Here is a 26,883-nt window from a genome sequence, read left to right as displayed (position 1 = left end):
GAGTTGGTGGACTGTCATGATGACTGCCTTTCACTCTCTCTCCTATTAGACGTCTTCCTCTCCCTATCGGGTCTCTCGCGATGCTCTCGTACACTACTATTCATATTTTAACACGCAAGACTTCCATTTAATAAACCTGAAATATCTTGAAGTCACTGTATGAAGATGAACGCCTTCCCATCCTATGGCCAACGTAACGAAGACACTAACCATATCTTGACTTGGTCCCATCTTCTGAGCAGCACAAGCTTGACTTAATTTTTCCACCAGAAGTCGTTGAGAATCTTCCATTTAGAAAATGAATCACATCAATCTGATCCACGAGTAGACATGGTCGTTCTGTTCTGATTATTTAAAACAAACAAAAGATTCACACAAATTCATAGAAATTAGAACAAATGTTCGAACAATTTGCACAATCCAAACAAAATTCTCACAATTCGCACAAATTTGCACAATGAGAACAATTCGCAGAATTAGAACAGTTTGCACAAACCAAACAAAATTCGCACAAAGAGAACAAAGTTCACACATGGAGTCAAAAATTGCACAAAATTGTTCGGGATTGAGGGTCCACTAGAGGACCCCCACAGGACGGACTGGCAGTTCATTTATGTTGACCACAAAAACAACATTCTCCTCATTGGAGACGACCCCTTGGAGTAAGTCAACATGTCCTCCACCTAAAGTCAGCTATAAGTTAACGCGACCATCATTTGAATCTCTAGGGAATTCGTGAGCTGCGTGCAGAGCATCAAGATCTTGTCTGCCAGTGAATTGCAGCGAATGAACCTGGATAACCTGGTCAACGGCCCATCGAACAACCCAGCCTGCAGGCTGCAGCGGCTTCGACAGTCAGTGGAGGGTCCCCTACGATGATTCCTTCGGACGTTGACCATTGACTTTAGAGCTGAATGAAATCCATTGGTGTTGACAAACTTTTACAAAATCCGATTCAATGGAGAACTGATCTACAAAATTGGAACAGGAGAAGGGTGAGCGGATCAGAGATCGATCTAGGAAAGGATGGCCATGATGTTGTTTTCCCTCAGTGTGATGAAATCTGAGCCATTGGATCCCTTGAAGTCAGTCCCGGCGCACTTGGAGTAAAGGACGGTGTTCCCCGCCTTCACCCACAACTCTCGCCTGCTTTCATCTTCCTCGAGGACGTCGGTGCCCACAACGACCACCTGTCAAAGTCAACATGCATGTCAGAATTGACCAACGAGGTCAACGGTCAGCAACAGCCCTTTATCGCGTACCGTCCTAACAGAGGGTTTCTCCTCTGTTGCCTCTGTCAACAGCAGCCCACAGGTGGTTGATATGCCTAAAAATGTGTGTAAATATATCGTTGATTTGACGTTTAGACTTATACAATACAATTTATAAATACCCTTAATCACTAAATATAGAATATAGAGCAAGCAAGGGGTCGAACCACAAGGGGCAGCAAGCAAGAATTTTTATCAAATTTTTAATGAATTAATTCAAGGATGAATTAATTTTGCAATTAATACACCCTAATTATACTTAATAATGTTTTTAATTAATCAAAATCAAGTAAAAACTTAATTTTGATTTTAAATATTTCAGTCAAAAATCTCAAGATAGAATGATTTCAATTATAAGATCAGATTAATTTGGATTATTAATTTCCCAATTATTATAAAATTTTAAGCCAATTTTTATGAATCCAAATTGGGAATTTAATAATCAAGAAAGGGATTTTGAAATTGGAGTTCAAGATGGACGAATTTATGGATGAAATTTTATATTTAGGTTTTTATTATTGAACGAAATTTCCAAACAATAAATTTTGAAATCTAGAGAGAGAAACTAGACAAATTAACCTAGAGAGAGAAAGTGAAGAATTTGGGGAAAATGTGAAATCCAACCCTAAATTAAAAATCTAAAATTGCAGAATTTGGGGAAACTGTTCCAAATCTATTTAAAACTAAAGATTAACAATTAGATCTCGAATCAGACTCAAAATGCATTGCTAATTTCATTCAAAACAACTTCTAGGGCATGTACGTTTTGCCCATGCCTCGGCGCTTTAAAATTGTTCAAAAAGAAGTTCAAAATACAAATAAGAAACTTACAACTTTGAATGCAGGATCAAGATCGGTTGACTTCCAAAGCAACTCATGTGTCCTTCTTGGCCAAATCCTTGGGGAGAGCTTCAAAAAGTAAATTTCGCCCTTTTCCATACTCTATTTAAAGATCCAACCATCTGGATTGTAAAGGGAGAAAAGACAAACATACCCTCAAAATTTCAGCCCAATCGGACATCTAGATCTCTAGATATCGTCGTTTTACTGCAGATTAATCTTCGCCGAATGATCATTTTATTATATAGAAAAACATCAATTTTTCTGATTGGCTGACGCTTTTTATTCTTGTTTTCGCCGCCCTTGGATCGCGTTCTGACACGTCGTTGTCCGCGTCCAAGGCGCGCAATCATTGGAGAAATGATGCTCCATTTAACAGTTGAGAGGACGCCACGTCGCCTTTTCTTTTTATTTTTTTTGTAAAATAAGCAGAAAACGACAAGGTTAGCCGCAATTGTTGACACACGCATTGTCGATTTCTGCGTGCATTTAATGCATGCGGTGGATCGACGCTGCATGCACATTGAATCATGTGTGTTGGTTAGCGCGTGCATTAAATGCACGCGCTAACGAACTAAGAATAATTATAAATGCATGCGGAGAATCGATCTCCGCCTGAATTTATTGCACGAAAATTAAAACATACTTTTCTTTGTCGCCTTCCATGCCACGTCGTAAATGCCTCCGAGCTAATGATTGGCTCATTATGGCATTTCTCTTAATTATTAAAAGAATATGCATCACTTATTCGCCCGAATTTCGCGCAAATGACGTGGATGCCATTTAATATATTAATATATATATAGATATATTAAAACACTTTCTAAAATGCCATATAAATAGAATATGTACTATTTAAATAAGAAAAATCATTTCTTGGCTTAATATTGGTCAGAAAATTATATAAAAATATGGAAAAATTCCAGAAAAATTAGGAAAACCCTTGCCAACCTTTAGCCAAGTATTTAAGGCCCTGTAAAAAATATGTCTTCAATGAAAATGATGTGAGACGCGCCGCTCAGCTCAACTTCGGTGCATGCGTACTTCGAGTGTACGATCTGCTCTCCTCCCTGCAAAGATTTTTAATTTTTTTTGATAATTAGAAGCAATTTTCATGAATTGTCCATCCATTGTTCAAGCTATAATTTTCGTGATTGAAGTTTATTTATTTCTAATGTTATTTTGCTAAGTAGAATGCACATTAATGAGCTTTCTAATTTTGGGTTTGAGATTTAATTTAACCGTTCTATTCGTTAGAGCCCATCACTTGTTCAGTAGCCTCAAGCCTTAGGTGGGAAGAAAAGAGAAAATAAAAATACATTGCCATTGGTGATGGATCAATTTAGATCCAATTTGATGAATCCACAGGACAGTATGAATGTTTTTGGGCATCAGACTTAAAAAGCTCGAATTGGATGGAAATCATCAACAAAATCTCGATATCAACTTGTCGATCAGCATATGCCCATTTGGTAGGAAGGTTAAAGATAAAATAATGTGGAACCAATGCCAAAACCGCGTGCACGAACTATTCGATTAAGGATAATTCAAAATACAGAAAACAATGTTCTCTACAACACAATCATGCAATCGGTTCGAATGGCAAACTGAAAATTCAAGCACAGAAAATGACAAGGTTTAAAAATTATTTTCATGGACGCTCTTGGACTATACTTTAGAGTATGATCATGGATTACCTGAAGGCTGAGCTTCAGCTTCATCTCACCAATGGATCTTCCACTTCCGATTGCGACAACCTCCCCACCCTGAGGTTTAGTCTAAGCAGTCGTCTCGTCGGAGCTCTTAATCTTTATCAACACTCAATCGCCTAGGGGTTTGACAGTGGTATACTGCAATCAATAATTATAAGAACATAGACATATAGAGGAATAAAAGACACACCAATACTAGCAATACATTTTTTCTTTCAAAAGAAATCAGATATTCCAGAGAGAATTAAAAAATCACTCGATATGGACACAAAATTTCCACAGAAGTATAGCCTGTGTTTTTTTAAAAATAGGAAAAAACACGATGCCGGGTACGTCCAACCCTGCGGTTTTGCTCGTAGATCGATCCAGTTGTGCCCTAGATGCCACCTAGGGGGTTTTATATATAAAATGGACTATTTATCAATGTTTTTAAGCGTGAAATCAATAATTATAAGAACACAAACATATAGAGGAACAAAAGACACACCAATACTAGCAATACATTTTTTCTTTCAAAAGAAATCAGATATTCCAGAGAGAATTAAAAAATCAGTCGATATGGACACATAATTTCCAAAGAAGTATAGCCTGTGTTTTTTAAAAAATTGGAAAAAACACGATGCCGGGTACGTCCAACCCTGCGGTTTTGCTCGTAGACCAATCCAGCCGTGCCCTAGATGTCACCCAGGGGGTTTTATATATAAAGTGGACTTTTTATCAATGTTTTTAAGAGTGAAGGGAGCATAAATATCCCAATTACAGTCGGATCCCACTCGTCCACGCCCATGTGCAAGAAAGGGAAAAGATACATAAGTGATACCTAGCAGGTGCTCTGAGAAGGTCGCTCGTGCCGGCGTGTCTTCGGAAACCCCACAGCGGTGATGATGCATGGAGTGTGTGGAGCTCTCCCCACCGTTGAGAAGTGTCATAGATGAGGTGCGTGGCGGGGACATCAATAAAGCGGGAGAGCGAGCACTCCACCTTTTGCGCTTCATGCAAGACGCCAATCGTGGGGGCAAATCTCTAGGAGATTTACGCGTGCCAACAGGAGTATGGGGAGCCAGCGTAGCAAAGGCGATGCATGGAGTGCAGTCCACCCGCCATCCATAGATGTCAGCATTGAGGTGCTCGGCAAATTGGACGATCAGGCGAGAGGATGAGTTCTCCCCCCGTCATCCCTCCATGCAATCGGCCACTCTTGCGGCCTCTCCTTCTACAATGTGCAACGCATGCGAATAGCCGGCAAGCCAAGGCGTTCCACGCGGTAGCAACCACGAGCTGCCAGAGGGAGTTCCTGCAAAGAAAATAAAAAGGAGGTAGGAGTACGGGTGTATACCGCGTGGTTGGCAAGAGCATCTGTTGTCTGATTTCCCTCGCATAACTGGTGATGAACACTAGTTGTGTGAGGGCGACACTACATGATGTCCTACCAGTCCCACTGAAGCTGCCATTGCCAAACCCACATGATAGCCTAGGTTGTGAGCAAGAATACATTCCTAGAAGTAGGATATTCCAAAACAAGGAATTAGTCTTAAACATGTATAAATTTTCCAAGGTATTGTTAACCGGGTCTTGACAAAGAATATGTTCAAACTAAAAGCAGGGTATTCCAAGAGAATGAAATAATCAGTCCTTCGAGCTCTTCAATCGGATCAAATCTTTGTGGTAGCTCATTCGACATTACCTTAAAAAATCCCTAAAGAACACATTCAACCTTGCCTTAAAAAATCCCAAGAGATTACTTTAGAAGATTCTAGAATGGTAATGCAAGAGCATCAATGAAAAATTAGTAAAAAAAAGCATCAGACACTTTATGCTACCCTTACCGGATTGCGACATTGTGCGAGATTGGTGCTCTCAATGTGATCGACACAGTGCTAACCAAATAAGCATTAGTAAAAATGGAAAATAGATACGAGGGTCACGACTAAGTTAAATTCCAAAAAGATAGATCAAAATATGTGAGAAAGTTGAATGAACAATCATCCAAGACACAATAATTATAGATTAGTCTTGACTTTGGATGGAGGATTAGTTCTCGCATCTAGCTCACGGTCTTCTTCCATCTTCGTCGCCGCTATCGTGTGTTGGATAACTAATCTATGTCATGAAAAAATGAAATAATTTACCATCACCATCATCATGATTTCTGCTCACCAAGTCAAGGAGAAATAACAGAGTTCTCAATGTGTAAATAAATGGATAGTTCAATACAATAGTCAAAGAACAATAACATAATATACGTCATAAGAGGAAGACAAAATCTTGAGAGTCTAACTGGTGGGTACATTCACACGAATGTCAAATGGCCCATCATCTTCATCATCGTCTTTGTCCTCTTCTGCTCTCAAATCATCATTGTTGTGACATGAATTCAACATCATCAGGACTTCCACGCTCTTTGCCGTGAGCCTTGATTGCATGTAGTTGATTATACGACACCCTTAAGTGAATAGACGCTCACACGCGGCACTCGTCACTTGAACTGCTAGAAATTCCTTCGCCACCAATGCTAATGCAGGGTAAGAAACCTGACCTGTTATGGGGGTAAAGGAAATCAGATATTCAATGAGGAAAGCATGAGAATTTGAATATAAAAATACAAATTATATGATACCCGTCGTCTTCCACCAATGCAACACCTCCGTACCGAATGCTGGTGGGGCCGTTGCATATACATCGAGCTCTTCAATTGGATCAACTCTTTGTGGTAGTTCAAGATGGATCTAGTAGTTCTTCGAGCTCCATTTGAATGAAATCACTCATCGTTGATAGAGCAGATGGTTCGGTGGGCCAACTCCCAACGTTTATGGATATTGAATGTGACTCCATGATATTGCGGACGGTAGATAGAACCCCATTATTAGCCTGTGGATCAATCAAGCGAAGCTTCATAGATGGGTCAAGTAGAGAGGCGATAGTGAAAGCCTCATTTCGTGTTAGTACATACACATTTATCTAGCTTCGTGCGCAAAGCAAAACATACATTAGATAAGGTGTTCCTTTGCCTAGCAGAGATAGTGTGTCCAACTGGAAGCATGGAAGAGTTCATTACTCCCACTCTAATTTGCTCAAGATGCCTCATCAATCCCTTAATAATGACTATACCCTTATTTGACGTTGTTGCCTTGCTCCTAATAGTGACAGAGGTACCATGTTGGAGTGGTTTGAGCAAGTCGAAATTTTTTTCAACTAGGTCTCATTCTGCATCAAGTAAAGCACGTTTTTGAAGAGCGGATGACATCATCATATCAAGAACAATTTTCTTTTCAATGCACCCGCGTAGCATTTTGAATGTGGAGCTCCACCTTGTAGGACAATCTATCGGGATCCTTCTCGTGTTTGACATATTCAACTGTCTGCAGTAGGAAAAGTACTTCGCCCCTTGTCTCGACGATCTTCGTAAAGCGACGACCACCTCTCTTAGGCGCCGAACAACATCCCCTAAGGAAATAGCAGGAAAATCCGACTCCTCTGCATCCAACACGTCGTTAAGGTTTGTGAGGTCTACTTCATAAATGAAACTTGACTCGGGCCCATCGTCGAGGATATTGAGCACCTTCAACCTGGCTTACATAACAAAGTTGATCACATGCGCAATACACAAGACATGTCTCTTTGCATTAAAATGGGGGTTCATTGGCCGCAACTCCCGTTCTAATGTCACCATCATTATTGCGTTATTCAAAGCTTTGTTTGTCGTAATTGTGCATACCTTTGTGCTCAACTTAAATTCTGCAAGAACCTCCAACACAATCTCGCTCAAACACTCCCAATGTGTGGGACCTCCAACTGGCATATAGCGGGAAGACATTCACACATTTTCCATTCTGTATCTACCCAACGAATGGTGAGAACTACAAATGAAATTCGATTTGCAGAAGTCCAACAATCTAGAGTGATGGCCACTCTATCAACACTCTCCAATTGGTCATGAATACCACTCTTTAACTCAATGTAAAGCTTGAAAGTTTTTTCCTTCACAGCCCTTGTCGATGGAATGGATATCTCCTCCTATGCGATGTATCGAAGCAATCGTATGAAGTATATTTTACATACAAAGTTCCATAGTGAGGCTGACTGACAGATGAAATGTACAAGCTCTTCTTTTGTCGTCTTTGACGTGCGACCAGTCAAGTACAATTTATCATTACCTTGTCAGTGAAAGAATGTTCGCCATTGATTGTTGGTAAGAAGAGCTCCCTTCTTGAGCCTTCGATTTGTTATAGTCTTTATCGTGCACATTTAGCAACTGTTGCCATAGGACCGTGTGTAACTATACTTATTTTGCTCTACTGTCACAACATGACCTCGAGTACGAGCCCCACATAGATTGCATGTGAAAACATTTGGTGCTGCCTCTTTGAAGTATATCCGTGCAGCGCATTCATTCATTCTCTTTATCTTCTTTTGCCTGTGGCTAACGCTCCCCTCGGACGATGGAGAGCTCTTAGAGGAACCATAAGCATGCAAGAGAGGTGTTCTATGCATCCTAAATTACAGTTGAAAATGTAAATTTCTCAAATAATTCATCCAATACAAAACTAATTTTCGACAAAGTTTGATGTGCACTTAAAAAGGAGAAATGTTCAAGCAAAGTCGTAAATTGAAATATATGAAAGATATGACAACTATAGTGTTGAAATGTAGATTCATCCTCATCTGGGTAGATAAAGAAGCAAAATAAATGAAATATATGACAATTAATTGACAAAAAAGATTCTATGATATGTGCCTCATTTTTCACATATCTACGCACCTTATATGTGACAAAAAACACTCTCGGTGAGAACATAATTTTATGCCCTAATTTCCAAAAAAATTAAGGTTGATCAATGAACTACTTCTTGTATAAATATTAAAACATATAAATCCAAGCATATCATTCCACGTCAAGTTAACATCATAATTGCATGTCCTATTTCCCAAATTTTGAAGACTTCAGGTCAATCCATTTATACGGAGTTCAGACTAACATAATAGATGAGGCTATGGCATTACGTGATCGCATGCTCCTAAGTGAGGAGTGAAACCTTCATGGTATGATCATAGAATTCAACTCACAGTTGTTAGTCGATATGCTCTGTACAGGCTCATGCTCCCAGTAGCATCTCCAGAGAGTATGGCAGAACAACATGCAGTGTCGCACGTGGCTGACCAACATTCGTCAATAGCAACGAGAGGAGAACCAAACAGCGGATGCTCTCGCCAACTATGAGGTATGCTCTTGCACCCCTTCCCTCTATACTGCATAGCAGGACCCTGGGAGGCCCGCGACTGCCATCGCATCGAGCTACTCAGCCTACCAGCTCTCCCCAAACTCCGCATCCTTGCACCCGACGGCCCTTGTGAGTGGTGTGTTGCATGAAAGCACTAGAGACGGGAGTGCATATCATCCTGCATTTTGTAACCTTCACAAACCTCTATGATCATACATGATAATGGCAAGAAGAATGCTCCTACTCCACGCATCTCCAACTCTGCAGGACATGAACAACATGTAGGTGCCTGAGGTCTCCCCACAACCTACATCACTATCACTATTGTATCTTTTTTTCTGTGTCATAAGTATGGGTGAGTAGAGTCCGTGTGTAATTGGGATGTTTATACTCACTCCATGCCAATAAACGCTTATAAACACTCAACCTTAAATATATAAAACCACCCTGGGTGGCATCCAAGGCTTGACTGGATCGGTCTACGAGCACAACCCTTGGGTTAGTCGTGCCGGGACCATGTTTTTGCAAATCAATAAAAAAAGGTCAATCCATTTGCTTAAAAATGACTTAACTAGTGTCTAGATAAATATTTAAGCTAGATAAAGCCTTAAATGGAAAAATAAACTGCCACTCAGACCACTCTATCTATTTTCAAATGCTAGAAAATAATTAATTTATGCAGCAAAAATCTCAAGGAGTCCCAAAAATCAACAGAAAACTAGATTGACCTTGAATTCATCAAATTGATAATAATTTCATCCTTTCAATATGTTTGATTTTTGAATATATGGTCAACAAAAAACATTTTCCCTAGATGTTAAAGTCTACAAAGAGAATATTGTGATTTTATCTGATAGTTGTTTAAACTTTTAGTTGCAATAGAATTCATGAGACCTTTCAAATGATCTGGCCCATACTCGACTGTAAGATTTGGTCAATACTGAATGAATTATTTAATGCTTTTTAGCAGAAAATATGGTTTGAGAAATTTTATTTTGAGCTGAAAATCAATACAATCATGTGGTTTATACTATAAATTTTGGAAGGTGTCTTGGGTTAAAATCAAACAGAAATAAAATATTGATCATTTTTTCATATCCCTTTAAAGGAATATTATAGGACTAAAATACATAATTAATGATAATTCTGATGTCATTTTTTTCATTGAGTCACTTATGGTGTAAATATGTAAATTTCTTATGAAATACAATATATAAGTATACATAATGTAAAATATTAATTTACAGAATTATGTAAATTTTACCATAATTGAATAACAAGGATTCAACCCAATAGCCAAGCAGAAGAGTATCAGCAATAAAAAATATGAATTTCAGATGATATTTTGATTAATGAGAGTTTGAAACGTCCCTTACAATGATGAGATTGTATAGAAATGATAATTCTCTCTTAGAAAGTAATGTAACAAAAATAAATACTTTCTCTCCTCTCAAACTCACACAGTCTTTCCTCTGTTGAAGGCTTTATCTCCTAGTGTTGGTGTCTACCCTGGTATGTCAGAAGTTTGGCAGTCGAGGTGGTTTGTATCAATATTTTAACAACCCATTGCCCATCCCACTGAATATTTGCCTCAATGGACAGAGTCTAAGGCAAGACAAAACTTTTGGCCAAGAAATAATTTAGATAGGATATAATAATGAAAGATACAATTATCATGTGGTTTGGTGTATCACATATGTGTGTTTAAGAACAAGGACATGGGTTGGAGTTCCCGGTTGACATGTTTTTTTTACACTTAATTTATTAAAATTTTGTGATTAATAAGGGGCTCCCCCAAGGCAATACTGTCATGTGGCAAAGGAAAATTTGGTGACAGGTGGTTCAAGTTTCTACACTAATTAAGACTGCACATTATGTTTGGGATGTGAGTTGATCTAGAATTTTCCCACATGGTTCATTTTTGTCAGAACTCAAGTCCAATACTCTTTTTTAAAAGTAAAAAAAAATTAAGGAAGGTTTGTGTGTTTGTATATCTAGTTATCTATCTATCTCTCGATCTCTTCATAAAAAGGGGCTTTATACTCTCTCTCATTGCAGAAAATTTCTTCCTATGGTCTCTTGGATGTTTATTGATTATTCAGAAAGCAATATTCCACATCAGGCATTTTAATTGGAAAATAAAAGGAGGCACATAGGGGATGTGAATAAATAAATGGCGAGTTTATGTTTTGCATGTTTCTTTTGAGTTTATCTTCTCAACACTGCTCTCTAGACAGGTCCCCTCATAGCACCCTATCCAAGGATCAAATGACTACATTTTCATTTTCATCAGTCTAGGAACAACTTGTGGAACTCTTGGACATTGGTGATCTTGTTATTAAATTTTCTATCAGGTGCTTAATTTTTCAAGTAAATAATTAACCTAACTTATTTTTTTAGTCTTATTCAATTGAAGGGAGAAGGTAGAGGCAAAGATAAAAGCACATGAATTTTTTTATTTCAGTTACTGTAAACTATAGCATTAAAAAATATGCAGAGCAAAAAGGTTTGAGATTCCTTTGAAGAAGTGCTCGGTCACAAGCCTTCAAATCTCACAAGAGATGGATTTGACAGCCAGCAACTCACATGGCAGCACCCACTGGAAGGGCAGCCCAGGGAGCTGCACCTATCTTCATCAAGGTCTACCCATGGGCTGTGCATAGGTGTAGCAAAGGAGTGACCTCGATCAGTAGCCCGGTAGGAGAGATGGTAACTATCGAAGATATTTTAATAAATTGGGCCAAAGTTATATAAAAACAACATTTTCATTTATTTCTCTATAAGAGTAACTTTTATGTTTTCAATGCATGGTCCACCAGATTAAGGGTACTGATTGGGAGGGAGTGATGCTAACATGAACCAGGAAGTCTACTGATCAAGAAAGTATGTTTAATTGTGATGTAATTACGGCCATTCAACCATGCATTGTGACAATCAGATAGTCTAGGCCGGTATCGTCAATTTCCACCCCTATCTATTCCTTTGATCAACAGGACAGTGGATTCCAGTGATGAGAACACTTATATTTAATACAACTGCTGTCAGGTGACCTCAGAGCACCACATAAAACCTATAGTACATAGAGGTCCTTCCCAACCCATAGAAGAAGAGTTTCATCATTTTTACATCCATCTTTTATCTTGGATCTCAGAAATTGTTTGGAGACCCCTTCCAAGCTTAAGTGAGATAAGCTTAAGAATGTCTGAATTTGTGCTAACAAAAAATGAGGAAGCACATCAATGTTAGGGGGCAGCAATCAATGCCCCCATTCAATTTGAGTCATGAATTAAATAATAACTCGATAATTTGATCTTCTTATGGATAAACATTTAGAGTTAGTTTTTAATTAAAGTTTCATTGAAACCATCTCACTGAAAGTTTTAATCCAGAAATACCAACTCATCAATGATTTCTGTGCCTTGGCAACAATCTCTATTTCTAAATTTTATTTAATATATTCTCTCTGACTTTATATTATGATTATATTAAATTACTATCCAAATCAATAGAGTTATCTATATTCTCATTCTCCAAGAAAATATAACCATTTTCTTTGTCAATGTCTCTTAGTTATCCATTAGTGCCCTATTATTCCATTTACCCCCATTTATTTTCTCCCTATTTCTTTATTCGTATGGCTTAAGAAACATTAAATATGTATCTTTTTATTTCTAATAGTAATATTTAATTATTTTATTCCCACATAACTCCACCTTTCATGTCCATTTAATATAGAAACATTTAATCTCCTAAAAACATAAAATACCTACTATTCTCATCCCTGTATTTTATCTATACACTTTTTTGCTGCATAACACCATATTTATCAATCTCATAAATACATAACTTAATTAATATTAATATTATTTTCCTTATTATTTCATAGCTATATAATTCTTTTATCAATATTATCACTATCTAGCTCCTTCGTCTAGATTATTTTATAATCATTTACTTATTATCCTTTGAATTATAACCTTAGTATACATTTCTCTTCTCTTGTAACTCCAAATTAAATGTATCTAATCACAACTATAAATCTCGAGTTAAAAAATAATAAAATGTTTTTTAATTAAAAAAATAAAAAACAATGACATATAAATTACACCCCTTAATTTTATCAATTTTGCATCATTGACCAGGGAACTGTGTTATTAATAAAGCAAATTAATTTGAGTAATTTAAAAGTGCCCCAACTTGTTCAATAAAATTCCTCAATGAGGCTCTCTTTGAAATTTTGCTTTCAAAATTATTCTTTATTATAATTCAAAATTAATATTCATCCAAGAGAAGATCCATTACTAAAATCACCTCTGATTTCACGCTTCATAGTGAAAGGGCAGCTGATTGCCGATACCTAATGTCATTGTGGTTCTCTTAATTCTGTGCTATGTTATAGCACAAATTCTGGTCTTCCTAGACTCCTTTGGCACCATAGTGGGATTTCTGAATGCTCATATTTCTTCATTGAAAATATGCTTCAGAATATACCAAAGGGCCCTGTGTACCTTTGATTCAATGGATTTCTTCTGGGAGTTCCTATGTCAAAGACACAATTGAATCTCTGTATCCCCTTGCTGAAATCTGTCATTCAGGAGTAGGGGTCGATCACCAATGACCGTGACTAAATTACATGCATGGACTCATTATTTAGAGCACCCTTGGTCAACTAAGAGGATGACATCAAATCACAGCTTGGAACTATGGACCCCTCCTCCCCCCTCAATCACCATTCTTGTCAAACTCCACCGCTGAATAAGAATCTTGAATAAAAAATTTGTATGATGAGGGTATTTGAATCTCATGGTCTGATTTTCTTACGAAGATTTGAATGACAGATCATAACATGGAATTTGAAAAAAATCTCACGACACAAGCTTCATGCCAGGTATACTTAAAGCTTGCTATCGTATATTCTTGTCATCTGACCCTTCACACTGAACTTAAAAGACAATAGCAGACTAGAAAACATGTCTTGTATAAAGTCATAGGTTATATTTGCTCATTTACTGAAATGGCTTCTTTCACTTGCACATTGGAGGCTAGTGGAGGCTTCCTTAGCTGCTTCTCCAGGCATAACCAAAGGTTTTGTTATCAGAAAATTAAGACCCAATTATCCTGATCCACCTCTAATGAAATTGTATTTTATGTCTTTTAATTATGTCATTGTTGTGATTTGAGTGTCATGCAATAAATTTATATTCCTCTCCTCGTATAATGTGTAAGCAGGGGTCGATCCTCAGGGAACTTAGGTAATGAGATTGAGTAATTTCTCGGTGATGAGAGAGAAAAAAGTTGATTATTCGAATGTGACTTTAGATGGGAGATGGAAAAATTATGGAAGATAAGATGTTAGAGAGTTAGGGAGTTGAATTTATATATAATTAGGTACATGATGAGGCAGTAAAAAAGTTTTTTGGAGGGATATTGGTGATAGGAATGATAAATAAAAGAGAGATTATGAAGATAGACAAAATGTGATATTTTTAGGTATTTTTCTCACGAAATGATACAAATAAAATTAAAGTAGAAAAAAATAACATCTATAGTACCAACGTAAGAGATTATAAACATAGAAAGGATATGAATCCTTCCACAAACCCTGTTGTCACGTGCTCATCCTAGGCCGCGTGATCCTAAATAAGCTAGGACTGTGTTCCTTGCTTCAATATTGCTTCCATGACAATTAGCATCCAATAATTCTAAAGTTGGGCCTTGCACATCTCCATTTTCTTGTGGTAGCCTCTTGCTAAAGGGGGGAGCAAAAAAGCCTTCAGGAGAGACAAAGTTTGGGTTTATATGAAGTTTACTTAGGTTTAGAAAACATTTTTCTCATTTTTTAAATTTATAAAATATTTTAAGCTCAAAATCATGATCACACATAGGAAATGAAAGATAGTGTCAAAGGGAAGCTGCCATTAAAATTTCAGCCCAATCGGAGCTATGGATCTAAAGTTATTAATGTCTCCAGTCGGAGCATTTTGGGCTGGTTGATCATCTTTTGATCAAATGATCCCCAAGATATGACACATGTCACACCCTAATTAGGCACGACAGTCTCCTCTTTCTTTAACTAAAAGAAGGCACTCAATTATCCATTGGATAACGCCATGTACCTTCCATACTTTGTGACACACTCTATTATCGATTGGACAATGCCATGTACCTTTGAAACTTTGCAGCGCATTCAATTATCCATTTTAAAATGCCGTGTACCATTGGTTCATGGAGTTTTTTGTACAAATTAAGGAAAACTGTACAAAACTCCCAAAAGACTCAAATCCTCACATCTCTCTCTCATTTCAAGTCCTTTTATCTCCAAATTTTCTCCCTTAGAACAATAATTCAATCCTCTAGATTTCTAAACCCTCAAATATCTAAAATCATACTGAATGCAACCTATGCAAAGAGTAGAATCGGATCTCGGCTCATTTCCCTATCAATAGGGAATTGACTGGTTTGACTTCCTAGATGCATGAATCATCAGAAATACTGGCCAATGTTCCTTTAGATACTTGAAACATTATTTGGCTCTGTGCCAAATTTGATAGCATGTCATTATCTGGCCCTCCTTGTCATTATCATTGCATCCATACCGTGATCTCTGTCCTATTCCCTTGCCCCAAAATAAGTATCCAAAATGTGAGAAGTAAACCATCCAAAATGTGAGAAACACACAAAATGCATATATTGATGCTTGATGAGATTAAAATGTGTAATTCATGTAAATCCGGTATTTGATCCAAAGAGAAGCATAATTTAAAGATTAAATGATGAATTATCATCTTAAATAATACTTTGATGCAATCAATTCATACATTGATGCTCACTCTTCCAAATGTATCAATTAATTCCCTATATAAATTATATATAATATTTTAAAATAAGCATAATTACATCCATGAAACTAGAATATGGAAGGTCAAACTTGACAGGGTTAGGATCACTTGAAAATAATTTTCAAGGGTTGATAATTTTTGGTAGCTTGATTTAATTCTAACTTTCTGGCCAAATATGTATCTCAAGCAATTGCAATGTATATGATCTTTCTCTGATTATATTCATATGTGTGGTTTCGAATTTCTAATAGCACATGTAGGTACATCCAACTAGTATTTGGTAAATTCTTGGTTTTCACTTACCATTGAACAAACTATATCACCTTTATCTCAACATTGGTAACCTATTGGTTGGGTTTGTGAGTTAATTGACCAGAGAAGAAATAATATGGATGAAAGGAGAGATTTAAAAGTGTAGATCTTTTTGCATTGATAAAAGTGAAATTTCCTACACATACCTATTCACAGAATCTTAGGTATCTCACCTAAGTACTGAGAACTCATACTGCTACTCAAAGGAGAGCCATTGATCATGCATTCTAAGGAGAATCACTACCTGATATTGGTTGACTACACATGAACAGGTATAGATCACTACAAAATCCATTTTTTGGTCCGTTTGAACCACTTTTGGAGGAAGAAAAATTTCCATCTCATGACACATTCGAAAACACTGGACAAATTCATTATGTGATGGAGGGCCATGCCGTTGAACACGCCCCGACTCAATACCAGCCTCATTGTGGAGCCCGAGCCGACATAAAGAATCCGAACTTCCACTACGAGGTTTAAAATTGTATCCGTGTCGTGTTGTTTTATTTCGTATTCGTGCAGTTTTATATTCTTTAGAGGTCCTTTGTGGGTTTTACGGAAGTTCCTCGTCACATAGCTGGTTTTATTTTCATTGCTACTGAACTGAGGGACGACCCCCTCCTGTCTGTGCGTGTGTCCTCCCCCCATATCCCATGAGTTGTGCGTCTTCTCTTTTTGTCCACTCCTTTTGAAAAGGTGGGGAAGACCATGCCTGTTTTCTTCCCCCCTTGAATCACCCTTTAGGGGAAGGGTAAGAAGCCCACTAAGACCTTCCCCCTAGAAGAGCCCACTAGGGCACCCTTTTGATCCCCGCCCCGCCTTTCTCTTTTGCTATAAAGGGAAAGGGAGGGCGTCGTTTTGAACCCCTTTTCGGGATCGTGGAACCCCTTTTCGGGAACCCCTCTAGGAACAACCCCTTTTCTTTCATCGCCGATCGCAGTCGTACTGTCCTTCTGTTGGCGGTGGGTCTGATACAAGATTCAGTAGTCGCCGGTGTTCGGGATATGACTCTGTCCAGTTGTGACATAAACAATCAGCTGTTGCCGGTTGGGATAGACAGACTCGCTCTGTTGACCTCCCGAAGCGCGGTCAGCCTAGTGTGAACGCGCGGCAGTAGCGGCTTGCACTCCCCAAACACTTCTCCGCCCTCCAACACCTGCCCATCGAGGGAGTTGCTCATCTTGACGCCACTCATTCTTGCTCAGAATCCATCCACTGAGGCCCTTGAAAAGCCGAAGTCCAAGCTCGGTACTCTGCCCCATGGACGCCCTGACGTCTATTGGGTTTACAGCTTCGACACTCCAAACCCATCACCAGAGGCCCTGGGAAGCCGGAGCCCTAGCCATGCCCTTGTTCTCGCCCACGCCCGTCATCTCTCGGACCTGCAGCTCCGACTCTCCCAGGTTCATCCTGCCTCCCGCAGAATAGTCACTTCGTTCAGTCCTGGGTCTTCACTGCTCCTCTGCCTAGTGAGATTCTTTGACTACTACATAGGAATAGCCACCATCTCGTGGTAGAATCTTCCTTGACGGTAACGGATTAGCTAGTTATGGGCGACGGTACAGACGCCACCGGACGGTGACACATCCCCCACTCTGTCGGTCTTCGAGCTGGTTCCTTGGGTCACTGGGAGCGTGGGCAAGGCTCGACATCCTCAGTGTCGACTTCTGCCCCTCGTCCCCTATCAGTGGCCGCTGCAATTTCTCGTTCAATTTCCCCTTTAAAATTGCTTGCACTTCTATTACTTAGCAATCCGCCCATCGTAGCTACCCTAGTGGTGCAACGTGACGACCCGAGCACGTCGTGTTACATCATTATGTCTACGTGAGATCATAGAAAGAAAGAATGAGGTTGGGAGATCACTCTAACCTACTTCATTACCAGGCCATTACCACCATGAATATCCCAAATGATTTTAGATATTCATTACAACATATCTAGGAGCATCAAGATGGCAGTTATGGGATATCATACATCTACTATATGTTTACCCAATGTTGTATATTGGGTTTGATGTCAAATTGGTCATGACTGTGGTGGATGAAAGTAGCAGAAATTGATTTCCAATTTCTGTTCTCAGATCTGATATCTGGTTTTGGACATCTATGTCTGTATCTTAGATTCTGATATATAGATATCATTTTTGCTTTAAACACTATTTACCATATGGAAAATGTTTTTCAAAAGTGGTTTATATATTATTCCATGAGAAATAAGTATTAAATAAGAACCATGTCAAGAATGAAAAGTTTCTACCTGGAGTGTAGACTGGTCTAGACTGATTGGATTTGGATGTCTACTTGACTTACGTCTAGACTGGTCAAAGATGTCCCCTTTGTGTATAGATTGTCTATCCTCACCCACCTATTGGTTATTTACTATCTCCTAAGTCCTCATTAGGCGGGAATTAATGAACTTAATTGTATTCCTAAATAATTTCTTTCACGTTATACCAAACATAACATGTGAAAAGATTCTTTAAAAATTTAGCTAGATATCTTAAAAACTGATGTCTACAATTAATGGGCTGATGTGTTGACACTGCATGAAGCAAATTGCAGCCATATCACACAATGATTTATTAATAAGCTGATTGAAGTCAAATTTTGAAGGTCGCTTCCTCCTCATCCCGTCTTTCCATCCATGCGGTCTAATATTCCTAAATAATTTCTTTCACGTTATACCAAACATAACATGTGAAAAGATTCTTTAAAAATTTAGCTAGATATCTTAAAAACTGATGTCTACAATTAATGGGCTGATGTGTTGACAGTGCATGAAGCAAATTGCAGCCGTATCACACAATGATTTATTAATAGGCTGATTGAAGTCAAATTTTGAGGGTCGCTTCCTCCTCATCCTGTCTTTCCATCCATGCCGTCTAATATGCAAGTAGAGGCATGGATCCTTGCAAAATTCATCCTTAAACTTGCTTCATATACTTGTGGGCTAATTCAAATTCTAGTGAGTTTCTAATATCTATCAAGTTGTTTCCCGGTGTCCTGGGTGTTTGAGAAGTTGCAATATGGAAGAGGAGTAGCTTACATGCACTCATCAATTCCTAAGATCCTGGTGGAACTTAAGGATCAATGGTGAGTATCATTGACTTACCTTGGTTCTTCTCGGCATAATTTCCAGCATAAATCACTTTTATCATTCCATTCTAGAATAACTTGTCGCCTTTGAGCATTCAATGACCTCTCACATGTCCCCCTCTCATCATCGTCTCACTTGTCATCCCCCTACATGAATCATTCTTTTCATCTCACCACTCCCATGTATTTATTTTCTTATCTTGTTATCATCACTCCCATGTATTTAACTCAAAAACATTGAAAACCCCAAAAGAAGATGAATTAAACCCTTGTTTTTGAGTTTATCACCCTTTCCATATTTGAAAATGGACTTTTCAAATTCAAATTTTGGGTTAGTTCCACCATGTTTCCCTTTATCGAACATGGTTTTTAAAATGTCTTAAATGGGCTTGAAGAATAAGCTTCTTATGCATTGAGCCACTACTTGAGATCTGATCAATGCCTTGTGTTTATTTTTATGGTCTAGGACATGGCGTTGGCTTTTCTGTTCCTCCCATTTGCATCCAAAATTTTCCAATTTATTCACCTAAGTTCAATATTTAAAAAAAACTCAAAAATTATTTAAGAAAATCCACTTAAATCTAAGGAGTCAAGATTAGTTTCACTATCAATAAAATACATAAACATAGGACCTGGGAAAATGGTTAATAATATAATCCTTTCTACCTTAAATTTTGAGTAGTGCAAGTCAAAACCAGAACAATTAGTAAAAATGAAGTATTCAAATATATTTCACTGACCTTATTTGATGTTATTAGTGGGCACACAGTCCTGGGCTTTTGGCGAGGGGTGTGTACCACAGGGTTGGATGGCTTTGTTAAGCCAAGTCAACAAGTTCTGCAGGGAACAAGTCTGTTCTGGACTCGGCCAAAATTTAGCTAAATCTGTAAATGGGCTCCTTTTGAACCAGTGGGCATCCACTGACCCCTACATGGATGTTGGGTACAATGTCACACATGTTGCTTTTATGCTACTCAATGCACCCTTGCAAGCGTGGAGTGTGAAAAATGATGGGGAAACCCTATTTATGAAGGTTTGAACGGCATGGTTTTCTGTTTTATTTTAAGAAAAACAGTTGAGATGAAGGAGGGTCTAAATAGAGAAATTAACAGAGAGAAAACTGAAGGGATAACGAAGGTAATGATGTAAATGGAGTTTGGAGGTGCAGATGGTGGATTTGTTTAACAAAATAGGGTTATTATCTAAGTATAGGGATAAGGTTCTGGAGAGGAAAAAAATACAATTATAAAGAGAGAAATTGATGGAAGTAGGCATTTTGATAGGAAAAATGTAACAGAGAAAATGGATTAAAAAATGATGGAAATGTGGATATAAGATCCTATAACTTAAATGATCCTTTACCATGCGCTCAATGTGTCCTCCCAAATTCGTGTCCTTACTTTTTCCCTGGACAGGCATTTTCCAATTTAAATGAGAGAAGGGATTAAAAACACATCATAAAACTACTTCCCCCTTCGTTTTCATCTTGTCACCTTGGTCCCAGAGAGCATTTACCTGCTAGCCAGCCTTGGTTGAGCACATCCACAGTTAGGGAAAAATGAAAGGAGAGAGTACTTATTCATAGGGAATAATTATTAAAATACCCCGCCAAGTTCTTCTACTCATTCTCCTTGATATCTTTTCTCATTTATTTGTTGAGGGCATCCCCTATATTTTTCTATCTTATTTTAGAAAGTAATTTAGGTCTTAATGGGTCAATCAGTTTTTGTCCCATACAACTCTGCATGCTCCTCTTGCAGTCCAAAATCACAGTTCACCCCTTTAAGCTTATTTGCCAAACAAATTAATTCAAGGAATGCTCTACATTTTCAAATCAGTAAATCTGATAATTTTTGCCATTTAGTTCCTGTAAATTAATATACACATGGATCTATAATATAATTGCTACTAGTATAAAAGGTTAACTTCAAAGAAATCAAGCAGTCTTAGTTAAAAATGTTGATAATGAACATAAATGAAAATTAATAAGTTATACATGAATTTTAGTTAATCCAGACAATGATATAACACAATCAAGTTTAATGAGTCTAAAACATATAAATTGTATCCAAATAAAGTTACATTGACATGTAATATGGCCTTCATCTCATGCCTTGGGATACATTTGGAAAATATGGCCCTCACGGTCATACCCGCCGAAGAAGAGATCAAGGATGTGGTATCTTCCCTTCAAAGGAATAAGGCACCTGAGCCTCATGATTTCTTAACATAGTTATTTATAGTATAAAGGGACAACATATGCACATGCATAGAACAAGCTATTATAGGTTCTTTACAATATCTCAATATTTCAAATCTATAAGCTGAGCGTGAGGAGCGTGAGGAGCGTGAGGAGAAAAAAAACGATATTAAAAACATGGATTGATGAATTGTATAGGTGATAATTACAACAATTGCAATAATGTTATTTGGTATCTTACCATTGATGACTTGTCCGTTGATGTTCAGTCAAAGAACGTGCCCATCATCGCATCTGATGAGTGATCATAAATAAGTTTAATGGAAATCCATAGAAGAACAGACCAAGTCGGGAGAATGTTTACAAATCCAAAGAAGACCAAAAAGTGTGAGGAAGTACCGACAGGAGTCAAACTGAGGCTAGCTTAAGAATATTTAGAAAAGGTTAGGAGAGAAGGTGGGGATGCAACCCCATACATGAATACGGTCATTGCATTAACTATCAGAAAGGATTATATCGTAGTCGTAGTGATTACATGGGGGAAGACCGGGGAAGATACCAAAGTAACGAGATGAGGCACCGCGCACCTGAGTAGTATCGCCCTTGCCCTTAAGGCTCACAGCCCTGCACGCGCACCTACCCGCACTGCAACAACACACGTGCCCCTGGGTCGGGCGCCGCGTTCCCGTGGGCCTTGGCACTCGACACCCTTGCCAGTCCAACCCCAGCCTTGGCGCTCCGCACGCCAAGCACCCGTGCTAACACCATTGTGCACAGCCCGCGTAGGCATCACTATGCTCGACGCCCCAAGCTAAGTGCGATGCGCTCAGTGTTTCCCGCAGGAGCGCCACGCACCCCACACCGTCCCGGCGTTCTCTGTGCACAAATGCCTTAGTCTCCAAGCGGGAAGTCTCCCACCCAGTGCCCCACACAAGAAGTGCGCACGACATGTGCATGCTATCCCCTTAGCGCATGCACCTCTGCCGTCCAGCCTGTGTGTCCCCTGCACGCGCGCGGCACTATCGCCCGCGTGCGCGTACCTCTCGCAGCCCCACACGTCCTTTTTTTTTGGCAAAAATCACGGTGCCGGGTACGTCCAACCCTAGGGTTGTGCCCGTAGTCCAATCTATCCGTGCCCTGGATGCCACCCAGGGGGTTTTTATTTATAAAGTGTAGTGTTTTTCAATGTTTGTGGGCATGGATCGAGTATATATATCCCAATTACACTCGGATCCCACTCGTCCACGCCCATAGTTAGGGAAAAGAAAAGATACATGAGTGATACCTCGCGGACGCTCGAGGAAGTGTGTTCGTCGTCGTTTCTCCGGAGCGATTCCACGAGGTCATTGTAGCGCTTGGTGGCACTCTAGTCAGGGTGGTTCTTCGTCGTCGTCATGTGTGCTCGGAGTGGGCGGAGTGACACTCTAGTCGAGGCGTGAGCGGTCCACGCCTCGTACGCCAGCGCTCCAGGCGATCCTCCAATCCCGCGGGCCTGGTGTCGCGAGGAGGCGGCGTGTGCAGAGGGAGGGCAGGCCAAGACGGTCGAGCCGATGACATCCTCGGGCCATGGGCAGAAGCTCCTGCCAAGAATAGAAAAGAGTGGAGTGGGTGCGAGAGTGTACCGCATGGTTGGCGAGGGCATCAGCTGTCTGGTTTCCCTCTCTCAGCTGATGATGGAAGCATGCGATACGCAAGCGGCACCGCATGATGTCATTCCACGCTCGACGTAGTCGCCACTGGGAGCACGCGGCCCCACACGTCCAACCCTTGTGCAACCTTACCCTGATCCGCTGCCATTGCGCGCGACGAGCACGAGCTCAACGGGCCTTGGCTTTAAAGATCACGATCGGGCCTCACCACCCATAGTGCGTGTTCATAGTGTTCTCACTTAAGAACTCAATCTCCAATTACGAGTACAGCACTAGACATGTCCCTACAGTTAACACGCAGGCCTCTGTGCATGAATGCCGCATACTTTGGGCCCCTACACTTGGAGATAGATCAATAGGTGGCTCCATCCTGATGTGAAAATCTGGTGTCTTTCCTAAATTGGCGATCTTTTAACTTAGATGAATAGTTTGGTGGCAAATCGCTCTTAAAAATCTTCACAATCCTCTGTATCTCCAGTTTGATCGAATTCAGTTGGATTTGCTTTTCCATCTTCCACGCCTACTCTTATTTTCTCTGCTCAAGTCTCACTCTCTCTTCCGATTTGAAGTCTTGATTCTTCCTGTTCTTGAAAATCTTTTCTTCTTCTTCATGAAATTCTTGCTTCCTGTCTTCTTGTTGAAAATCTCGATTCTTCTTCTTCTTGAAATTCCTGATTCTTCATCTTCTCGAAAATACTGACTCTTTTCCTTCTTCACCAGAAATCCCCGCAGGAGCAGAACCCGTCCTTGAAGTGGTGGAATCGGCGGGAGTCCCTGACGATGAGCTCCCTCCCGATCACCTTTCCCACGGCCTTGGTATACTCGTGGCAGTCCTCGCAGACCCTGAGATTCTTCATGATCCTCATCGGCCCCGTTTCTGCCCCGCCCCCCCGCCGACTTATCATGATCCCAAAAGCCATCGCCAGCCGCTCGCTGTGGAACCGCCCGTCTTCCTCCCCCTCCTCTTCTTCCCTTCCATCCCATCTCCTCTTCCGGGCATAGCCCATCTCCCTCACCTTCACGTCCAACTCTCTCAGCTCCGCGTATATCAGCTCCGACTCTTCATGGCTTGCGTCCCCCGCCGTGAACCCACGCGCCACCTTCCCCACCGCCACGAAGCTCCGCCCGGGGATCTTCCTCAGCGGGCTGCACATCAGCTCCGCTCGGACTCTGACCGCCTCGTCTCTCCTTCCTCCTTGCTTGTACAGGTTGGCGAGGAGGACGAGGTGACCCGCGCTCCCCCACCCGTCCCGCAGCAGACCCTTCATTCTCCCCTCCACCTTCTTCGCTATGCCGACGTTTCCGTGGATTCTGCAGGCTCCGAGCAGCGATCCCCAAACGGGGAGGTCGGCCTCCACGGGCATCGTCTCTACCATGGACATGGCCTCCTCCAACTTCCCCGCCCTCCCCAGCAGATCGACCGCGCAGGCGTAGTGCCTCTCGTTCGCCGCCACGCCGAAGTCCCCCCTCCGCACCGCCTCGAAGCAGGAGACGCCTTCCTCGACCAGCCCCGCGTGGCCGCACGCCGACAGCACGGCGACGAGCGTCACTTCGTTGGGTTTGAATCCTCGCGCCTGCATCTCCGAGAAGAGCCCCAGAGCTCTCCTCCCCCCGCCGTGGATCCCCTCCGCGCCGATCATGGCCGTCCACCCCGCTACGCTCATCCTCCCGCGATCTCTCTCCTCGAACAGCCTCCTCGCCAGGGGAAGCTCCCCCGACCTCGCGTACATGCCGATCATGGCGGAGAAGACGCGGTCATCCGCTCCGGCGCCGGCGACGGCGGCCTGCTTGTGTATCGCGCCGGCGAGGCCGGCGGCGCCGACGGCGGCCCCGGCGGAAATCAGGCTCAGGAAGGTGACCGCATTTGGCCTGATCTCCCCCTCCTTCATCATCAGCCTGAAGAGACGGATGGCTTCCTCCGGCATGGAGTTTTGCTCGTACCCGCCGATCATAGCGCTCCAGCAGACCACGTTCTTGCCCTGGACGGCGTCGAAGATTTCCCTGGCCTTGCCCACCTCGCCGGACGTCGCCTGCAACTCCACCAGCGCCGTCATCATCACCACGTCGCTCGCCGGCGGCCGGAGCCAGGCGAGGACGTCCGCGGCGACCTCGCCGGAGCCGAGCTCCGCCGCCGCCTTGAGCACGGAGATGAGGGTGACCCGGTTCGGGACCTCCCCGCCCGCGACCATCTCCTTGAACAGAGCCATCGCGCCGGACCCGTCTCCGTTCATGGCGAGCCCGGAGATCACCGCGTTCCAGCAGGCAGCGACTCGCGAGCTCGCCGGAATCGCTCTGAAGCACACGGCGGCAGCGGCGGCGCCGCCGAGCCTGGCGTACATGTGGACGAACGCGCTGGCCAGGCGCGGGTCCGCGACATCCACTCCCTCCTTGATCGCCATGGCGTGGAGAAGCTGACCCTGCCGGAGCTCGCCGGCGCCGGAGACGACCGCCGCCGCCGCGCCGGGGTCAATCCCGACGGAGCTCCTCATCGCCGAGAGAGCGGCGAAGGCCTCTGAAACGCGGCCGTTCTCGGAGAGGGAGGAGACGAGGCCGGTCCAGAGAACCGGGTCGTGGTCGAGGCGGGGAATTTCGTCGAACAGGCGGCGGGATTGGCAGGGGAGGCGGAGCTCGCCGTAGGCGCGGAGGAGGGCGGCGGCGGCGTGGCGGCGGAGGAGGCCGAGGCGGAGGAGGTGGGCGTGGAAGTGGCGGAGATGGAGGGGGTCCGGCTGCATCGCCATGGATCGGAGCAGGGCGGGGAAGGTGTGGTCGTTAGGGCGGAGCTCCGACGAGGACTGCATGGACTTGTAGAGGGAGACGGCGGCGAGTGGGTCGCGGCGGGAAGCGCCGGCGATGAGCAGGTTCCAGCGGACGGTGGCGCCGCCGCCAGGGTCCGCCTGCAGCAACCGGGTTCTGGCCGTTGCGGTCGCCCCCATCGCGTCATCGTCTATTCGTCTTCACCTGCCGCTGTGAAATCTCAGACTATGAGATTCATAAGAGTTTTATATCGCATGTAATCATGTAAAAGATTAGTATTGTAGTTGTGTCATGTATGACAAAGCTAGCCTTTTGGATCTCTTGATACCATAGTTCTGGATCGTCGTCCGACGTCTGGAATCAGTGCAGGGATACAGACGGGACAGTTTTTTCGTCCCAGGATGTAAAAATCGTCCCGTCCGTGTCCCGACTTTGCCTATTTTGTCCCGTTTGAAGATAAACCTCCCCTATCTCAGACGAAAAAAAAATCAAGTTTTGAATTTTTAATATACTTTGCAAGGTTTTTAGGGAAATATGGAGGAGACAGAAAGCGGAGGGACACGAGTACAATTACATTTAGGCGTAGTCAGTTTGCGCGCAAAAACTAGCAGGGACTTTGATGCAAAATGTCAAGGAATTGATTATGCAATGTAATCAGCACTGAAAGACGTAATTAAGATGCAATGTAAAAAGGAGAGGAACCGTGTGACCTGTTCTGGAAGCGGGGTCGTCAATGAAGCCCTTAGAAAGTTGTGGCAGAATCTTCCACCGTTGAGATACCAATCCAAATGTCTTTCACAGGTAAGCAATCCCTCTGGATAAATAACAAGGCCCGATGAGTGATCGAGGGAGAATCTGCAAGGGGAAATCCGGAATGGGGCGACCAATGAACGAGCTGATTTCCCCGGTGTCGATGGCGGTGGAGAATACGCCACGAAGGAGGATCTCACAGACTGCCGGCGGCGCCCGATCTTTCCCGACAGAAGATTTCA

The 26,883-nt window shown here is 41.7% G+C and overlaps 1 protein-coding gene across 1 annotated transcript; it reads right to left on the bottom strand.

Annotated features, from left to right (window-relative positions):
* Positions 1–22,345: 22,345 nt before the first annotated feature.
* Positions 22,346–26,553, bottom strand: LOC144703958 (putative pentatricopeptide repeat-containing protein At3g11460, mitochondrial). Its single transcript, XM_078576266.1, has 2 exons — positions 22,774–26,553; positions 22,346–22,364 (listed from the first exon to the last, which is right to left on the bottom strand). The coding sequence occupies exon 1, from the start codon at positions 26,068–26,070 to the stop codon at positions 23,851–23,853; it is 2,220 nt and encodes a 739-aa protein (XP_078432392.1). The 5' UTR covers positions 26,071–26,553; the 3' UTR covers positions 22,346–22,364; positions 22,774–23,850.
* Between the last annotated feature and the right edge of the window lie 330 nt (positions 26,554–26,883).

Source organism: Wolffia australiana, chromosome 5 (assembly GCF_029677425.1).
Source record: "Wolffia australiana isolate 7733 chromosome 5, ASM2967742v1".
NCBI lineage: Eukaryota > Viridiplantae > Streptophyta > Magnoliopsida > Alismatales > Araceae > Wolffia > Wolffia australiana.
This window is presented reverse-complemented; position numbering and strand designations above follow the sequence as displayed.